Source organism: Equus przewalskii, chromosome 5 (assembly GCF_037783145.1).
Source record: "Equus przewalskii isolate Varuska chromosome 5, EquPr2, whole genome shotgun sequence".
NCBI lineage: Eukaryota > Metazoa > Chordata > Mammalia > Perissodactyla > Equidae > Equus > Equus przewalskii.
The window spans coordinates 8,757,679-8,775,348 of NC_091835.1; the positions used below are offsets into that span (position 1 = coordinate 8,757,679).

The 17,670-nt window shown below is 45.7% G+C and overlaps 1 protein-coding gene and 1 long non-coding RNA gene across 7 annotated transcripts in view; one reads left to right on the forward strand and one right to left on the reverse strand.

Moving 5' to 3' along the window:
- Positions 1-7,736, reverse strand: part of PTPRN (protein tyrosine phosphatase receptor type N) — a 37,422-nt gene extending 29,686 nt beyond the window's left edge. For 2 of the 6 annotated variants that reach the window (XM_070619908.1, XM_070619905.1), the window contains exons 1-5: positions 7,625-7,736; positions 5,611-5,715; positions 4,459-4,591; positions 4,188-4,227; positions 3,978-4,067 (exon numbers count right to left, since the gene is read on the reverse strand). In XM_070619908.1, the coding sequence (XP_070476009.1) occupies positions 3,978-4,067; positions 4,188-4,227; positions 4,459-4,509 (181 nt within the window). In that variant the 5' untranslated portion in view covers positions 4,510-4,591; positions 5,611-5,715; positions 7,625-7,736. Of the gene's footprint in view, positions 1-3,977; positions 4,068-4,187; positions 4,228-4,458; positions 4,592-5,610; positions 5,716-6,651; positions 6,792-7,459; positions 7,601-7,624 lie in introns of those variants that run through there. The other 4 variants (XM_070619907.1, XM_070619904.1, XM_070619909.1 and 1 more) reach the window with 3 other exon arrangements.
- On the forward strand, positions 6,830-11,447 carry LOC139083453 (uncharacterized). The gene is made up of 4 exons (XR_011540162.1): positions 6,830-6,875; positions 7,415-7,611; positions 8,638-8,854; positions 11,295-11,447. It is a non-coding gene; the product is annotated as an uncharacterized lncRNA (long non-coding RNA).
- The last annotated feature ends 6,223 nt before the right edge of the window (positions 11,448-17,670 follow it).

A 17,670-nucleotide genomic window follows, 5' to 3' on the forward strand; every position in this document is an offset into this window, starting at 1 on the left:
CATAACAGTTGCCAAGGCATATTCAGTCATTCTTCAAAATACCTCTCCTGTACGTCTTCTTCCACTCAAGTTCAGGTCCTTGTGTGGCACACCCACACCATTTCAACAGTCTTTCTAAAATGTTTCCAGCCCTCTCCACTCCCTAGCCCATCCTTAGACAGAAATGTGAGATTGTTCTTCTTAAGCACAGTTTTCACTGTGTCACTCCCTTGCTCAACAAACGTTCAATAGCTCCCTATTGTCTATCAAATACGGTCCAAAGCATGTAACTGCTCTTCTGCAATAAGAACTAAACTTACCTTCCTTTTTTAAAAATGGCCATCTTTTTCTCCCCATTCTCTCTGTTTCAGAATTATCAGCTTATATAACTCCCTCTAGGTTTTTATCTTTCCAACCTCTGCAGCTTTACTCTGGGGGTTAAAAAGATGTTAGGAGGGTCCGGGAATGGACTAAAAGGTATGTTGGGGATGGGGCACTTGGAGCTGGAGGGACCTGCATATACAAGAGCCCAGGAACATGAACCAGCTGGGCACATTCTGGGAAATACAAGTAGGGCTGAATTTCTGGAGCGAATAGGAGGGCAGAATGGAGAAAGCACTGTGGGACCAGAGAGGGTGACCAGGACCTTGAGTGCTCTGTGGACCAGATAAATTGCTTGGAGTTTTTCCTATAAACAAAGGGTTAGGAAATGGTTTATAATCAAACTCCAAGGCAGTGAACACTTTTCTTATTCACAGCTGTATCCCCAGGGCCTAGAAGAGTGCCTGGCACATAGTAAGCTTAGTTTGGGTTGGCCCAAAAGCAGACTGAAACAAGAACTTGGGTACAGGGAGTGTGTGTGGGAAATGACCCCAGAAATCACAAATGAGGGATCAGCAAAGTGAGACAAAGAAGGAAGAAAAGTCAATAATATTAAGGATATTGTTGCACAGGTTACCCCTGTGGGCAGCTGAGCTGAATCTCCCTGAGGACCCTCTGAGGGATCATACTGAACATTTTCAGAGTTGTCCACAAAGGGCTGGAGGAATCTGCAATATTTTTGCACTAAACTTGATCCTTAGCTGGTGAGAGTTGCCCCTGGGGGTGTTAAGTCTCAGGCACTTCAGGGCCATCTGGAATGCAGGTAAGTGAGTCCCCCTGGTATCCCAGAAAACTCGTGGGACCAGAAGCAGAGTCCCGGAGCAGGAGGTGGAAAGCTGTTAGTGGGCACTAACTGTCCACCTGCAGCTGAAGGCGAAAGGAAGTGTGGGCCAGCAGATATGGCGCAGGGCAGCCACTGCGTCCACTTCCTGTGGATACCTGTTGAGGGAAGCTATGGTCTATATGCTACTTTCCTGACCTCTCTTCAAGGTCCTTGAGGACATGAACCAAACGTACTCATAGAGCCCAGGCACAGTGAAGCGCAGGGTTTCTTAAATGTTCGAGAATGAATGAGAAAAAAAGGAGGAACGAATGAGGGGGAAATATGGGTGAGTGGCAGGGGTTAATGGATTTAATGAGAACTAGATGCAAATGAATATGACTGGTCTAGTGTTGGGGTTAGCTGCGTCCTTGAACTCAACAAATAGCAGAGAGACGGCAAGACAGCAGCTGACTGAGAATCTGTGCCATCAAGAACTAAAACTTAATTTCTCTGGGCTGCTTCGCTGGGTGAGATGTATGGCCAAGTCCCAATTCCTTAGAGAAACAAAGTCTTGATACCTGCCCATCTGCTTACACCTGGGAGTATCCAGTGCTTGGGAGAGTACTTTGCAAAGTGTAAAGCTCTGTAAATAGGACATTGTGGTGTGCAGTTGGCCCTTTTAAGATGTTTAAGCCACCAGGAGCAAACTGGCAAGAGTCAGCGGAATATTTAATGTGTGTGTACTTTGATCACAGCACTTCTCTGTTGATTCTTTGGAGCATGAGTGGCAGAGCCCTGGCTGGGACTGTGATGCTGGAGGTGGAGACCCTCATAAAACAGCAGGGCCCAGGCCCGTCTGACATGGAAATTCGGGCAACCAGACCACACAACATGGCTGGGTGTGGGTGGGGAGGGCTGCCAGTCCAGCTGGCGTTCCACCCTCATTTCGCCCACTTCGGGAATGGTCACTGGAAGGAAAACAAGACAGAAACCAGCCTTCCATCAGCACCGAGGAGCTGTGTTCTCCTCATCCCCACCCCCCATTCTGGTCCCACCTCTCTCACTTCAGAGGCTCTGGCCAGGTCCAAATCCCACCCATCCTGCTTCAAGACAAGCCACAGAAAGAGTTTGCATGAAGGTCACTTTAATGATCCAGACTTAGGTCATCCTAGAGCTGTCCCTCGGGAGGGCAACAGGGAGGGCATTGGGGCAGAGAGCCTTCTCACAAGCTCTCAGTCAGCAACAAGGTTGCAGCCCACAGTGGGGAGTGGCTCAAAGAAGCCCTAAACAAGAAGAAACAAAGGATTGGAATCCGTGTGTGGGGAGGTGGCCCCCCCCTTCACCTACTCGCCCTCCCCAAATGCTTCAATAACAGCCCGATTTCAGGAAGCCCAACAGTGACGCAGCCCACCAGTGAGTGCCTGTCTGCTTGGCTCCCACAGAGAGTTCACCCTCGCTCTCTGATTTCCCTTTAGGCTGGGAGCTAGAGAATGGCAACACCTTGTTTGAATTCGTGGAAGCACCATGGCAACCCGTCCCTCACAGGTGGGTCTGTCACTTAGCTATGAGTGTATTGACCCAGCAACCAATCCAGGCTTAGGAAGCCCAGCTGCCACCTTAAGGGAGTGGGAACCAGTTTCCTAGGAGAGCATGAGGGGCTGGAAGCCACCTGAGGTGCAGGCTGCCTCCAGATGGAGTGCACGGCCAGCTAGGGGTGCTAGCTCCACTGCCACCACCCCTGTCCCCCCCCAGGACCAGGACGATCGATGCTTACAGGCCTCTCAATTTTCACTCTTGCTCTCCCAAGAATCCATTCCCCCACATGACTAGAGTGGCGTTTTAAAATCGTGTATCACATTATGACATTCCCTTCCTTGAAATTTCCCAGTTAACTCGCCACTAAGAATAAAATCCAAAGCTTTTGCCGCGACCTATGAGCCCCCATATGCTCAGTCGTGGACCCACTTCTCCAACCTGATCGTCTACCACTGACTTTCCCGCTGTTCCTCTAACAGGCCATGCTGTGCTTGCCTCAGGGCATTTGTCATTGCAGAACTCTCTGCCTAGGATGCTCTTCCTTAATATCTTCCCCCGGCTGCCACCTCTTGTAAGTTAGGTCTTAGTCCAAAAAGACTTTTGTCAATGTGGAGGAGTATGATGTTTGGAACAACCCACCCCCACTGCAGCCCTGAGACGAAGGGCAGGGGCTGTGCGGGGGAAGGGCTGAGAGTCAGGAGATGTGGGCCCAGTCTTGGCTCTGCCGTGAACCTGCTATGCAGCCTTGAGGAAGGCCCTTGCTCAGCCTGGGCCCCAGTGTTTCATCTATAAAGATAGATGGGAGTGCTGGATGGGTTTTCAATCTGGATTCTGAAGAGTTCAAACATCCCAGGGGGATAACTCAGAGCCTTGGCCAGGTGACTTGCCCTGCCCATAGTATGGAGCATGGGGGGTGCTGACCGTGAAGGCCTCTGGGCTACCTCTCCCATTTATCCAAAGGAGCTTTGCTACCGCTTGCTGCATGCGAGGGAGTGTATGGAGAAAAGGGGGATCTCTGATTTTGAAAACTGTGCAGTTTTCAACGTCTATTTTAAAATCAATGCCTAAGCCTGATCCTAGAGATCATTTCACCCTTAGAGGCTCCAGGCACCTGCATCATGCCCCCCAACCTCTCATATGGACACCCACAGGTAGTCTGAGACAGGAAAGCAGGGGTACCCTTCAGTTGAGAAAGGAAACATCTTTTCTTCAGCTTATCTGTTCACACCCCAATACACATTCCCCCCTTCACCCAAGCCTCCCTCATTTAAAAGGCCTTTCGTGATTCCAGCCTCCCTAGGAAAAGGGGGCCCCTCACCTTGACAGGGGTGGCCGCCTCTCGTTTCAGGGCCTTCGAAACTGCTTTGGAGGTAACGCACTGATCCCTGGTCACCTTGGCCACTGGGCTCTGTGAGGAGGGAAGCCGGGAGTCAAGATGGAGCAGAAAAGGATGGCAGGGCTCCAGAGGGGAAGAGGTGGAACCCAAAGGCAGGTATTTCAAATTCTTGAGAGGACATCTGAGTCTCACCTTGGGGAATAGGAGTCGAAGTTTCTCCTCTTGCTTGCCCCTAGAAGAGACAGGGATGACAAATGGGGCCTATGCTTGCTAGCACCCACCTCCTCTCCCTTTGCAGATGTCACTAATGACTCATGGAGTTGTTTCCTGCGGATCCCAGACAGGACCACGCAATCATTCTCACAGCGCTCTTGGAAGCTCTCACCTGCGGTTTTAATACCTACTCCCTCCCTGCTCCATCTGTCCACCAGGCAGCAGGGACTGACCACAAGGCCTCACACACCTCACTCCAGTGCTTCTGGTGGGAAAGGCTGCCTGCCCGTCTCTCAGACATGGATCTTGGGGGTGGGGTCTGCTGATGTGCTCCATCTTCTGTGTCATCGCATCCTGGGTCATGCCATCCTTCCAGAACAAACCTTCGGGGTGAAAGGATGCAGTGAATTGACACTTGGGACATTCTGACTGGTCTGCTCCAGGGACCAGAGTGAGATCAACACTCTCCCCGGGCCCAAGAAGATAAAGGATCACAATTTGTGGAGAGAATTAAGTGAGACGGCATATAAAAATTGCTTAGCACAGTGCATGGCATGTAATAAATATTGTTAGGATTAGGATTCTCTCTGCTGATTCTTTTGATGATATTGTGAGGATTAAATGAGATTAGGGATGTAAAGTGTGCTTAGAAAATGCTAAGGCGGTGATTCCCAAACTTTAGTGTGCATCAGAATCTCCTGCAAAGCTTATTAAAACACAGATTGCTGTCCCCAACCCCTAGAGTTTCTGACTCCGTAGGTCTGGGATCAAGCTCAAGAATTAGCATTTCTAACAAGTTCCCTGATCATGCTGATGCTGCTGCCCCGGAGATGCACTTTAAGAACCACTGCTGTATATTAGACATCAGTAGTAGTAGTAATATGAGCTCAAGGAAGATTTCCTATCTGACTCTTCTCCCATTCATGAAACTCTGCTCTAAGGAAGGGTCATCCATCTATCTCCAAGGGACTCTCCACTCCCTTTCATCCCTCCCCTCTATTTGTCATGCAATTTGTTCTGCTTCCTACTTAGAGGCTGAGGTGAGCATGTGTTTGTGTGTGTGGTGTGTTTGTGTGGTGTGTATGTGTGTGTGTGTGTTCTCTTGGCTGAGAACTTAAGGATTCCTGGCTCTGGAAAAACTCAGATACCACCAGGGGTTAGGGCTAGTCCCAAGAAGTTGGATGCTGGCCTCTTCCAGGGGCTTCTTCTAGAAGCCTCTGCTGGACTCTTGCAGGGTTTTCAAGAGCAAATAGCCCACCCACCCATGAAGTGAGCATAACAGGAAAGTTTCAAGTAGAGACATTGAGGAAGAAAGCCTGTCCTCAGATCAAACAGCCCCTCCCTACCCTCCCACCCCCATATCTGACCTGGCCCCAGACTCTCTTCTCCATCTCTTACTTACCTTGGGGCACAATCTGCTGGAGTACAACTTGCAAGTTTTGGAAGACTGGGGTGGCAAATCCTTGGAGGGGCCAGAGCTGCCCCACTCCCACTTGGCCCTGACCATCTGAGGGCAAAATAGTGGCATCAGCAAGGAGCTTGGGCAGCAGCCCTCCAAATTCCAGTTGAAGAAAAGCATATCCCTTCCACTACCACCCCTGGGTTCTCTGGTCTCTGACCCCCTCATCAGGACCCCTCCTCCTTTCAAGACCTTCTTCTTCTCATTTTTCCTTTCCCCCATCTCCACCTGCCCTGTTCTTCAGCCCCTGTGCCTCATTCACCTTTGGCACCAACTTCCAGGTGAGAACCAAGCTTACAGGTGAAGAGCAGCCTATGGGGGTTCAGGTAGGCAAAGTTACACACATGAAATAAATAATCGAGTGAACAGGTGGTGGCATGGGAAGCAGGTGAATTGCATCTCAGAGAAGGCTGTGAAGCCTGGAGGGGATTAGAGAGGAGGCCTGGACTCCTTAGAGGAAGACGTTTTGGTATGTATAGGGTTTGAGTATCTGGATCCTGTCGTGAAAGTCACAGTTGGCCCAACTGTGCAGAGAGGAAGAAGAGGGGGTGGAAGAAAATAACCCTAATGCTATATACACCTTCCTTATTCCACGTAGATGGGGTAGGTTTGGAGGACAGTCCTGTTTTTTCTACAGTGGAATTACCATGAGTCATTATGGACAGGCCTTAAGAAAGGAAATTTCTTTCCCCAATCAAATGGATCCTACTATCAGTTTCCCGACTTTAGGAAAGAGCAGAACCTCCAGCACCCTTCTGAGAAGGAAAAGAGCTTCTGGAAGGGAAGATCCTTCTCTGAGGCGGTGCTCCCAGGACTGATAGGAAAAGTGGTGACCTGAACACCCTCGGCCAGACCTACAGGGCGCCCGGCACTGTCCGTGGTGCTGAGAGGTGGCCGAAGCCTGGCACGGGGTAATCTCTGGGGGGGGGGGCGGTTAAAAAGGGCGAGGCATCCCCACAAGGCTTGACCGTCCTTCCCCCTGACCTTTCCTGTCATTCGCCACCAGTTCGCGTCCCCCGTACAGTTCTTGGAGAGTCCCCTGCCTTGGCCTCTGAACCCAAGAACCGGGCGGGGAGGGATGGCGTCAGTCTAGGAGTTTGTGCCGCGTTCCCGACGCGCCGGGCGCGGGAATCCTGGAGTCTGCGCAGTCGGGCTCTAGCTACTCGGACTGAGTCAGCGCTGGTCTCCCCGCGGGCGCCGAGGGGAGGGTGAGAAGGAAGGATGGGCCCTTTCCCCTCCATCCTCTTTTACCCCAGCCTGGCCTTCCCCTTCTTATTGGAAATCGGATGGCAGCCACCAGGCTCTGGGGGCTTATGAAGAAGCTCTGGCTCTTCTCTCGGCCCAGCCTTCTTTCCGGAGCCGGGACCCGGATGCCCGCGGTTCCTGCCTCTACTGTGAAGGGATCCTGATCCCCTGCCGATCCTGATCCCCTGCCGATCCCTCAGCCCTGGGCATCTCTTCCCCGGCCCTTCGGCGCGTCTTCTTCTCCTGTGGCCGCACAGGCCAGTTTTACTTCCCTCTGCCCATTTGTCTTCCCGGCCTTCCCTGCCACCCCCTCCCCTGGCCCGAATCCCCAACCTTCCGGAATCCGCTTCCCTTAGGTCCAGATCCCATATGCAGAACCCCACCCCAAGCCTCCGCCTCTTTCTACGAGATGCCCTCTACGTTTATTTCTTTTCACGCCCCCAAACACATTCTTTTCCTCTTCATTTCCTAACCCTGAGGCCCCCTGACCCACTTCTCTCAGGATCGCTCTCTGGCCCTGTCCGCACCCCCCATGTTTCCTCCTGACCGTGGCCACTAGTGTCGCTGCAGCCTCCTGGGCGGCTGTTCAGCAGCAGGAAGCAGAGGAGCAGCCGGAGCCCCCCAGAGCCCCCAGGCCACAGCGGGCGCCGCATCCTGCCGGGCTCGGCGAGCTGACTCCCCACCTAAGTCGCAGAGGAGGTAGAGACCTCACCCGGAGGGGGTCAGGCGAGCTGTTGCTTCCCCCAGGCTAGCGAGGCTGGATCTGCGCAGCCCTCCCTTGGCCGCTCGGCCAATCGCGGGCTGGCCCTGTCCCTACGGATGCCTACCCAACTCCTCCTTCCCTTTACGGCCCCCTCAGCCACCCCACCCGACCCCCGGGCACCTGCTCCTATTTAAATGTAAACCAAGTCCCAACAACTAGCACTTCTACTTCCCGTCCCGTGGCTGGAGAAACTGATTGCGTGTAAGATGTGGATGTGAATTGTATCCACCTCATAGTTTTGTTGTGAGGATTAAATATGAAGAGCGACTGGACAGTAGACACTCAATGTATTTAGTCTATTTTTATTACCTTTGAGGCTCAGTTTACCCTCACGCTCCTAAAAACCTTCAAACCTACTTAGGTAGGACCTGCAAAATGTATTGCACATCTATCCACTTCTCTCCGCATGCGCTGCCGTCTCCCTAGCTCAGACCCCGGAGTCTTTTTCAACAGACCTATTACAATAACTAAGTAGCCAGCTAACTAACTGATCTCTTGCTTCCACTTTTGTTTATTTATAGGCTAGTATGTGAGCTTTCTAATCCCTAGACTGACATTTCAGTATTTTTTTCATTAAGCTTAGAATATTTATTATGAAATTTTTCAAATATTAAAAGGGAGAAGAATCTAATGACCTCTCATATACCTACCACCCAGACTTTATTATTAAGATTTTGTCACAGTTGCTTCCTTCTCTTGATGAAGTATTTAAAGGTAATTTACAGACATCATGACATTTCACTCCTAAATAATTCAATATACATCTCTTAGAATTAACGATAGTTTCCTATATAACCCCAATACCATTATGACTTCTGTGGTCGGGTGAATAACGGCCCTTAAAGATGTCCATGTTTGAACCCCTGGAACCTGTGAATAGGTTGCTTTACCTGGTAAAAGGGACTTCACAGCTGTGATTAACCTTAGAAGCTGACTGACCTCAATTATCCCGGATTTTCCAGGTGTGCCCGATATAATCACAAGGGTCTTTATAAGAGAGAAGCAGGAGGGTCCGAGTCAGTAGTGGGAAGACGTGATGTTGGAAGCAAAAGACTGGAGTGATGCAAGGAAGGGGCCACAAGCCAAGGAATGCAAACAGCCTCTAGCAGCTGGAAAAGGCAAGGAAAAGGAACACAGCCCTGCTGACATCTTGATTTTAGACTTCTGACTTCCCGAATGGTAAGATACAAAATTTGTGTTGTTTTAAGCCACTAAATTTGAGGTGATTTGTTACAGCAGCAATTGGAAGTGAATATAAAGTCTAAAAATATTTACAATTCCCTAATTTACATAATTCTCTCATACTTCCGATATGACTCCTTTATTAGATAAATGGTTTGTAAATATTTTCTCCCACTCCAAGCATTTCATTTTCATTTTCTTAATAGTGTCTTTTGAAGAGCAAAATGTTTTAATTTTGAGGAAGTCTAATTTATTAATTTTAGCTTTTATGGCTAATGCTTTCTGTGTTGGTGGAAATGTTTGCCTACCCCAAACTTACCAAGATTTTCTGTTTTCTTCCAAAAGATTGGTGATGCTGGCCTCATCAAATCAGTCAGAAAGAGTTCCCTCTTTTGTTCTGCTCTGAAAGAGTTTGTGTATGATTGATATTTCTTCTTCTTTAAGTGTTAGGGCCTGGAATTTCTTTTTTTTTTTTTAAGGATTGGCACCTGAGCTAACAACTGTTGCCAACCTTTTTTTTCTTTTCTGCTTTATCTCCCCAAACCTCCCGTACATAGTTGCAGGTCCTTCTAGCTGTGGGATGTGGGACGCCGCCTCAACGTGGCCTGACAAGCAGTGCCATGTCGGCACCCAGGATCTGCACCCTGGGCTGCCGCAGCGGAGGGCACGAACTTAACCACTCCGCCACGGAGCCAGCCCCTGGAATTTCTTTGAGAGAAAGTTTTATTACCATTTCAAGTTCTTTAGCTATTCAGACATCCTATTTCTTTTCATGTCTGTTTTGGAAACTTGAATTTTTCAAGAAATTTGTCCCTAACATTCCAGTTACCACATTTGTTAGCATAAAGATGTTCATAATATTTATTACCCTTTTAATAGCTGTAGAATTTGAAGTGATTCCACTTTTTAAATTCCCGATTGTGATAATTTGTATTTTTCCTCTTTTTACCTTTATCAGTGTAAATAGAGGTTTATCAATTTTAAAGAAGTGCCTTGTGGTTTAACTGCCTTTCCTCTATTGTTTGACCATTTTATTAATTTCCCATCTTATCATTATTTCCTTCTATTTTCTTTGGGTTTCATTTCTTCTCTTTTTCTGGCTTCTTGAGTTGGTAGCTGAGATCATTAACTTTAAATGTTTTCTTCTTTATAATAAATGCATATAAAGTTATACATTTCCCTCTAAGCATTACTTTTGTGTGTTTTTATTATTTTTGGTTACTATTTTCTAATTTTTCTTGTGACTTCTTAGACCCATGGATTATTTAGAAGGATATTGCTACTGGGGACTTTTTAGAGTTTTTTTGTTATTTATCTATATTTTAATTTCAGTGTGGTCTGAGAACATGCTCTGTATGAGTTCAGTTGTTTTGGCTTTATTGATTTTGTCTCATGGCTCAACATATACTGTATCTTGGTGAATGTTCCATGTACATGTAAAAAGAACGTGTATTCTGCAATTGTTGGTTTTAGTGTTCTATAAGTGTCAAGTAAGTCAGGTTGATTAATAATGTTCAATTTTTTCACATTTGTATTGATTTTTGTCTGCTTGATCTATCCATCATATTCAAATATATTTGTGGAATTTTCTATCTTTCCTTTAGGTTCTATCAATTTTAATTTTTTTAAACAATGTTATTCAGTGCATCCACATTTAGGATTGTGAGGTCCTTTTGAAGAATTGACCCTTTTATCATTATGAAATATCCCTCTTTATCTCTAATAATACTGCTTATCTTAAGCCTACTCTTTCTGATATTGAGATGGCCACAACAGCTTTCTGTTGGTTAGCATTTTCATGGCATGTTTTTTTCCATTATTTTATTTTCAAGTTATCTCTGTCGTTATATTTAAAGTATATCTCCTGTAAACAAGATATAGTTTGATTCTGTTTATTTTTAAATCGAGACCAGCAATCTCTGCCTTTTAATTGGATTGTTTAGTTATTTGTATTTAATATAATTATTGCTATGTTTGGGGTTAATTCTGCCATTTTGTTATTTGTTTTCTATTTGACTTATCTGTTTTCTCTTCCTTTGTTTCCTCTCTCCTTTCATTTGGAATAATGAAGTAATTTTTAGTATTCAATTTTATTTTATCTATTAACCTTTTAGCTGTACCCCATTGTGTTATTTTTAGGAGGTTGCTCTAGAAATTACAGTGAAGTCTTAATTTATCACAACCACTTTAAGTTAATATTATGCCAATCACTTAAAATATATAAACCTTACAACAATAGAATTCATTTGTTCCTCCCATTGTGTAATATTGTTATATGTTTTATTTCTACATATTTTGTAAACCACACAAGACTTTTTAAATTTATTTTTGCCTTAATAAGTCAGTAAAGTTGTTAATGACATTAAGAAAAAATGGTCTTTTAGATTTACTCACATGTTTACCATGTCTGATGTATGTTCCTTATTCCTTCCTTCAGATTCCACTTTCTCTCTGGGATCATTTTCTTCCAGTTTGAAGAGCTTCCTTTGGCATTTCTTGTGCAGGCCTGCTGACAATGACCTCTCATACTTTTGTTTGTTTAAAAATATCTCCATTTCTCCTTCATTTAAAAAAATGTTGCCACTATGTATAGAATCTTGGGTCTACTTTTTTTGTTCCGCGTTTAAAGATATCGTTCTGTTGTCTTCTGGCTTCAGTGGGCTAAAAGACAGCCTTCATTTTCAGCATTGTCCCTCTGAAAAAAATGTGTCTTTTTTTCTCTGCTTTAAATATTTTCCTCCTCATTTTGGTTTTCAGCAACTGGGTTATGATGTGCCTATATGTGGCTTTTTTGTATTTATCCTGCATGGGGTCTACTTCTTTATATGTGAGTTGACGTATTTCACCATTATTGGAAAATTTTTAGCTATTATCTGTTCAAACACTTTCTGTCCCCCATGTGTCTCTCCTTGCCTTCTGAGGCTCCCATTACATATAGCTTAGACTACTTGCTATTGTCCTACAGGTCTTAGATTCTGTGTTCTGTTTTTATTTTAATCTTTTTCTCTCAGTGCTTCTGTTTGGATAATTTCTATCTACTTGATCCTTTCTTCTGCTGCATCCAGTCTGCTCTTAAACTCATTCAATGAATTTTTTATTTCAGATATTATTTTTTTATAGAATTTGAATTTTATTCTTTTTTATAGTTTCTATTTCTCTGTGGAGCTTCCCCAATTGTTTATATTTCCTTGTAAGTTATTTAACATATTTATAATAACTGTTTTTAATTCCTTGTCAGCTCTCCTATGGGTCTGCTTTTATTGATGATTTTCTCTTGATTATGGTTTACCCTTTCCTGCTTCTTTGCCCACTACTTTGTTGTTGTATCTGGACATTTGGGGTCAATGCATGGTAGACACTGTGAATTTTATTATCTTCCTTTAAAAAGTGTCAAGTTTGTTCTGGCAGGCGATTACATTTTTTGACAGAAAATCTGGAAGCCTGGTTAGGGCAGGAGTATTTCAGTTCTTCTCTTAACCCTAGACTGTATCCCTTAGGCCTGGGGCACTGTACTTATGCCTAGGATGTGGTCCTTTTGGCATTCAAGGAAAACCCCAAAGTGTTTACCAAGGCCCTCTAATTTTATGGGTCTTGAATCCCAAACTTAGTCTCCCTAACACTGTGGCAGCTTCTAAACTCCCTGTTCAGATATTTGACTTTTCCACTCGGTTCCTTGAAATCTCACCTTGCACAAGTGCCATTTAGAATGTAGCTACGGATTTGTGGGGAATTTGTATGTGGATTTTTGGATTCCTCTCTCTGTAGCTCGCTCATTTTCCAGATTTCTTCCTCAATTTCCAGCTGCCCTGGCTTTTCTGTCCTCGAGCCTCTGCTTCTGTGGCCGGTCAGACTGCCACTCTCTGCCTGAGCTCTATTTCCCCATGTGCCGCAGGGAACTGTGAAGTGCCCTCAGGGGAAAAGCCTGTTAAATGTGGGACTCACCCAGTTCCCTTTTATCAAGGATTATATTCCCTCTACTAGTTTTTCTTGCTTTTAGTTGGTCTCCATGCTTTCATACAGTTATTTTTATATTTCGTCTAGAGTATATATTCAGTGTCAGTAGGAGAGTCATCAAGCTATTTTGTCACACCAGGAACTGGAGGTTTATCTGGTTATCATTGATTGTGTACTGCACATGGGATTTTTAAGTTATTCACAGAAATAATTTGAGGCCTAGGAACAACTGAGTGTGAACCTGCTTTGAGAAGCATAATGCTACAGGAAAAAGGGATATATTGGTCTTTGGGTGGGTTGAGCAGAGGTAGATATGCTCTTCTCTCCCTTTTAAGATTTCAAACCACCAGGGAAATAGCCATCAAAATGATAAATTTCATATGCATCGATACCATCCTTCTTTTTCCTCTTTATTGGAGGGGGCCCTGATGCTGACAGCAATACCCTCAGAAGGCCAAGCAGGTTCTCAGGCCTATTGGAGCTGGAGTTTAAAGGAAAGACATTCCTTTCCCAAGGTGGACAAAGACCACCATAAAGTGTGCGTGAGGTGGGATAAGTGGGTGAGGAAAGATTGCAGTTCAGCTGTGGTCCTACCCCACCTCCCATTCATGTTAAGAATGATGTCTAGAAGGAGAAAGGGATCAGAAAACTGGTCTCCGTCTGCACCAAGGAGCTATTCCACATCCCCACCCCAGATGTCCCCACTGTTCTGGCCCTATAGTTTATTTCAGAAGCCCTGGCTGGAGCCCACGTGTCCTGCCACCAGACAGGCCCATAGAAAGAGTTTTGACGAAAACTCACTTTAAAAATCCAGAATCAGGTTGTTCTAGAATTGCCCCTCTAGATGGAAATGCAGGGGGTGGGGGCTAGAGATGCCTCAATCAGCTACAAAGTTTTTTCAGAAAGAAACAGTTCAAAGAAGCTGTAAAATGGGAGGGAATGTAGGATTTGGGATCTGTGTGTCTATGCGCTGGAGGACTCCCCCTCTACAACGGCACTTCCCGCCCCAGTGAATGACAGACTTTAATAGCAGTCCTGATTTGGGCAAGTCCTGAGGCAGATGACTCAGCAGGGGCCTGACAGCTGGCCTCCCCTTGGCTCCGCATCTCATCTTCTCTCCCTCCCCTGATTTGCCCTTAGGTATAGAGCTAGTCAAGGACCCTGTCCAGGGGAAGAATGGCAGACTTTTATTTGCATGCTTTAGCACCATGGCAACCAGTTCTCATTTTTCGGATCTGTCACTTTCATGTTGCTGATGTCGCCCCAGCAACCAATCTGGGCAGATGAAGCACAGTTGCCATGGTGACAGGAGTCAGAAGCTGTTTCCTTGGAGAGCATGAAGGTCTAGACTCCTCCTGAGGTTCCGGCTGCCTCTGGGTAGAGTGCATGGCCAGCTGGAGGTGCTCAGCTCTACTGCGGTTGTCCACTCCAAGCCACTACAGTGTCCCCTGGACCAAACAATACTTCCTAACTGGTCTATCTGTTCCACTCTTGCCCTCTGTCACTGTATTCTCTGACAGTCTTAGGGTGGTCTTTTAAAGTTGTACATCACATCATTCTATTCACTTCTTTAAAATCCCTAGTGATTTTCTTCTGTTCCCTTTGTGTAAGATCAAGACTCTTTACTGTTATCTAGAAGGTCCCATACAGTCAGTTCTGGGCCTGCTTCTCCACCTGCATTTCCTACCACTGGCTATTCTGTTTCTTCCTCTAATGTGCTATAGTAGAACTCAAAAATACAACCACCAAAATAAAAAACTCACTGGATTGGCTCAATGACAGAATAGGAATGATGGAGGAAAGTGTCAGTTGACTTGAAGATGGAACAACAGAAATGATCTAGTTGGAACAACAGAGAGAAAAACATTGGGGGAAGAAAGTTATCAGAGCCTCAGGTCCCTGTGGGACAACATAGAAGTCTGACATTCATGTCACAGGAGTCCTAGAAGGCAAGGAGAAAAAGGGGAGTACGTAAAAAATACTTGAAGAAATAATGGCCAAAAACCTCCCAAATTTGTCAAAAGCCATAAACCTACGGATTTAATAAGCTCAGTAAACTCCAAACAGAAGAAATCCAAAGAAATCCGTGCCCCGAGACATCATAATCAAACCTCTAAAAACTGAAAACAAAGAAAAAATCTTGAAAACAGCTAGAGAAAAACAACACATCACTTAAAGGAGAACAATAATCCAAACGACTCTGGATTTTTCATTATAAACCATGGGGACGAGAAGGAAGTGGAATAACGTTTTTAAAATGGTGAAAGAAAGGAGCTGTCAACCCAGGATTCTATATCCAGCAAAATATACTGCAGGAATGAAAGTGACATAAGGATGACGAAAAACTAATTAATTGCCAGCAGACCTGCTCTAAAAGAATTGCTAAAGGAAGTTCTTCAGATGGAAGGGAAATGATATCGGAAGGAAGCCTGGAACAGCAGGAATGAAGGAAGAGCAATAGAAATGGGAAGTATCTGGGTAAATATTATAGATGATTCTTTCCTCTTGAATTATTTAAAATATGTTTGGTTGAAAGCAAAAACCATAATATTGTCTGATCAAGTTTTCAATGTATGTAGATGTATTGATGATAATCGACACTACAGCATAAATTGGGAAGTAAAGGGAACTTTACCGCTAGTAAGATTTCTATATTCCACTTGAAATGATAAAACGTTGACTATCAAATGACTGTTAAAAGTTAAATGCGTATATTCTGATCCCTAGAGCAACCATAGAAATATAGTAAAAAACACAATGGCTACATTAAAATAGAGTACTAAAAAGTGTTCCAATAACCCAAAATAAGGAAGGAAAGAGGAAGCACACAATTACAGAGGCTGGAAAGTCCCATGATCTGCCGTCTGCAGGCAGAGAACCAGGAAAGCTGGTGGTGTAATTCAGTCCGACTCCAAAGGCCTGGGAACCAGGAGCACGGATGTCCAGAGGCAGAAGAAGATGGATGTCCCAGCTCAAGCAGAGAGAGCAAATTCGTCCTTTCTCCACCTTGTTGTTCGATTCGGGCCCCCAATGGATTGGATGATGCCCACCCGGATTGGTGAGGGTGATCTTTACTCAATCTACTGACTCAAATGCTAATCTTTTCCAGAGACATCCTCAAGGACATGGTCAGAAATAATGTTTCACCCTCTATCTGGGCATCCCATAGCCAGTCAAATTGACACATAAAATTAACCATCACAGTGGGCAACCGGGAGTGAACCCTGCTAGGGTCACCTGAGAATCTGTGTAGAGCTTGTCTCAGACTTCCCCACCAAGGGAAGGATATGCTGGAATATTTAGCCACTAAACTCAGTCCTTAGCAGGTTGAGGGCTGCCTCTGGGGGTGCTAAGTCCCAGACACTTCAGGGCTGTCTTGAGCACAGGCAGGCAAGTTCCTCTGGCAAGTTCCAGAAAACCCACAGGATGAGAAGCAGAGAGTCCCAGGGCATGAGGTGGGAAACTGTCAGCACATACAGACACTGTCCACCTGCAGCTGCAGGTGAGCTCAGAGATGGGCTGGGGATGTGAGGCAGGGCATCTATGGGGTCTGCTCCACGGGTGTTCAATAAATACCTATTGTATGAATATCTTATATATTTGACTTACTTCTTTGGCTAGTCTTCAATTGCCTTGAAGTAGGAACCATGTATTGCAGTGGCCAGGCACAGTGAAGGCATGATGGGAAAAAGTGGAGGGGTTGCAGGGATCAATTGAGCTAATAAGAACTAAGTATAGACGAATACGGTGAGTTGAGTGTTATGTTTAGCTATGTCCTTAGATGCAAGGATTCTGGGGAGGACACGCATTGGCAGCTTGATTAAACCTGTATTACCAGAGGAGTGTCTCTTAATTCCTCTGGGTTCTGTTAGTGGGTTCATTCTATATATGAATGTTTGTGTCCCCTCAAAATTCATATGTTGAAATCCTAACCCCTAAGTGATAGTATTTGGAAATGGGGGCTTGGAAAGTAATTGGGCCACAAGGGTGCAGCCCTCATGTGTGGGATTAGTGCCCTTATAAAAGAGACTCCAGAGAGCTCTCTTACCCCTTCCACCATGGGGGGTCACAGCAAGAAGGCGCTGTCTGTGAACCAGAAAGTGGGCCCTCGCCACACACCAGATCCGCCAGCACCTTGATCTTGGCTTCCCAGCTTCTAGAACTGTGAGAAATGTTTCCATTGTTTTATGAGCCACCCAGTTTATGGTGTTTTGTTATAGCAGCATGAACAAACAAAGACAGTGGGCTTGATAATGTTCCCATGTGCTCCCATTTGTGAGTATAAAAGGTGCTTAACACAAAGCTTGAGACATGGACATCTGGACTGTGGTTGGGTTGAGCAATGGTGGCTGGTGTCCCCTGTCCCAGGGGCAAACAACCACAGGTATCAGAATGTTAAGTGTGCACAGCCTTCAACTGCAGAACACTCTGTGTGGTTTCTTGGGGTTGGGGCTGGCATGACGGCTCTGTAGGGGACCCTAGTGCTCAGAGGATACTGTGAACCTCAGAAGGCTGAGCAAGGTCCCAGGTATGCCAGACCTGGGGTCTGGAGGGAAGATTTTCCTTCCACAAATGGAAGGGAGACCAAGAGACACATTTGAAGGCTGTGGGTGGGGGTGGCTGCCATTTGGCCTGCCTTAGAAATGATCTGTGGGAAGAGGGAGGGATCTGAAGCCAGGCCCTGGGTGCAACCAGAGGCTGTGTTCTCTGTACCCCATGCCCCACCTTCCCGATGTTCTGATCCCAACCCTCTCACCTCGGAGACTCTGGTCAGGTCCAAACCCCACCCATCCTGCCTCCAGATAAGTCTATAGAAAAAGTCTGCTTGAAAATAGGCTTTAATAATCCAGATTTGGGTC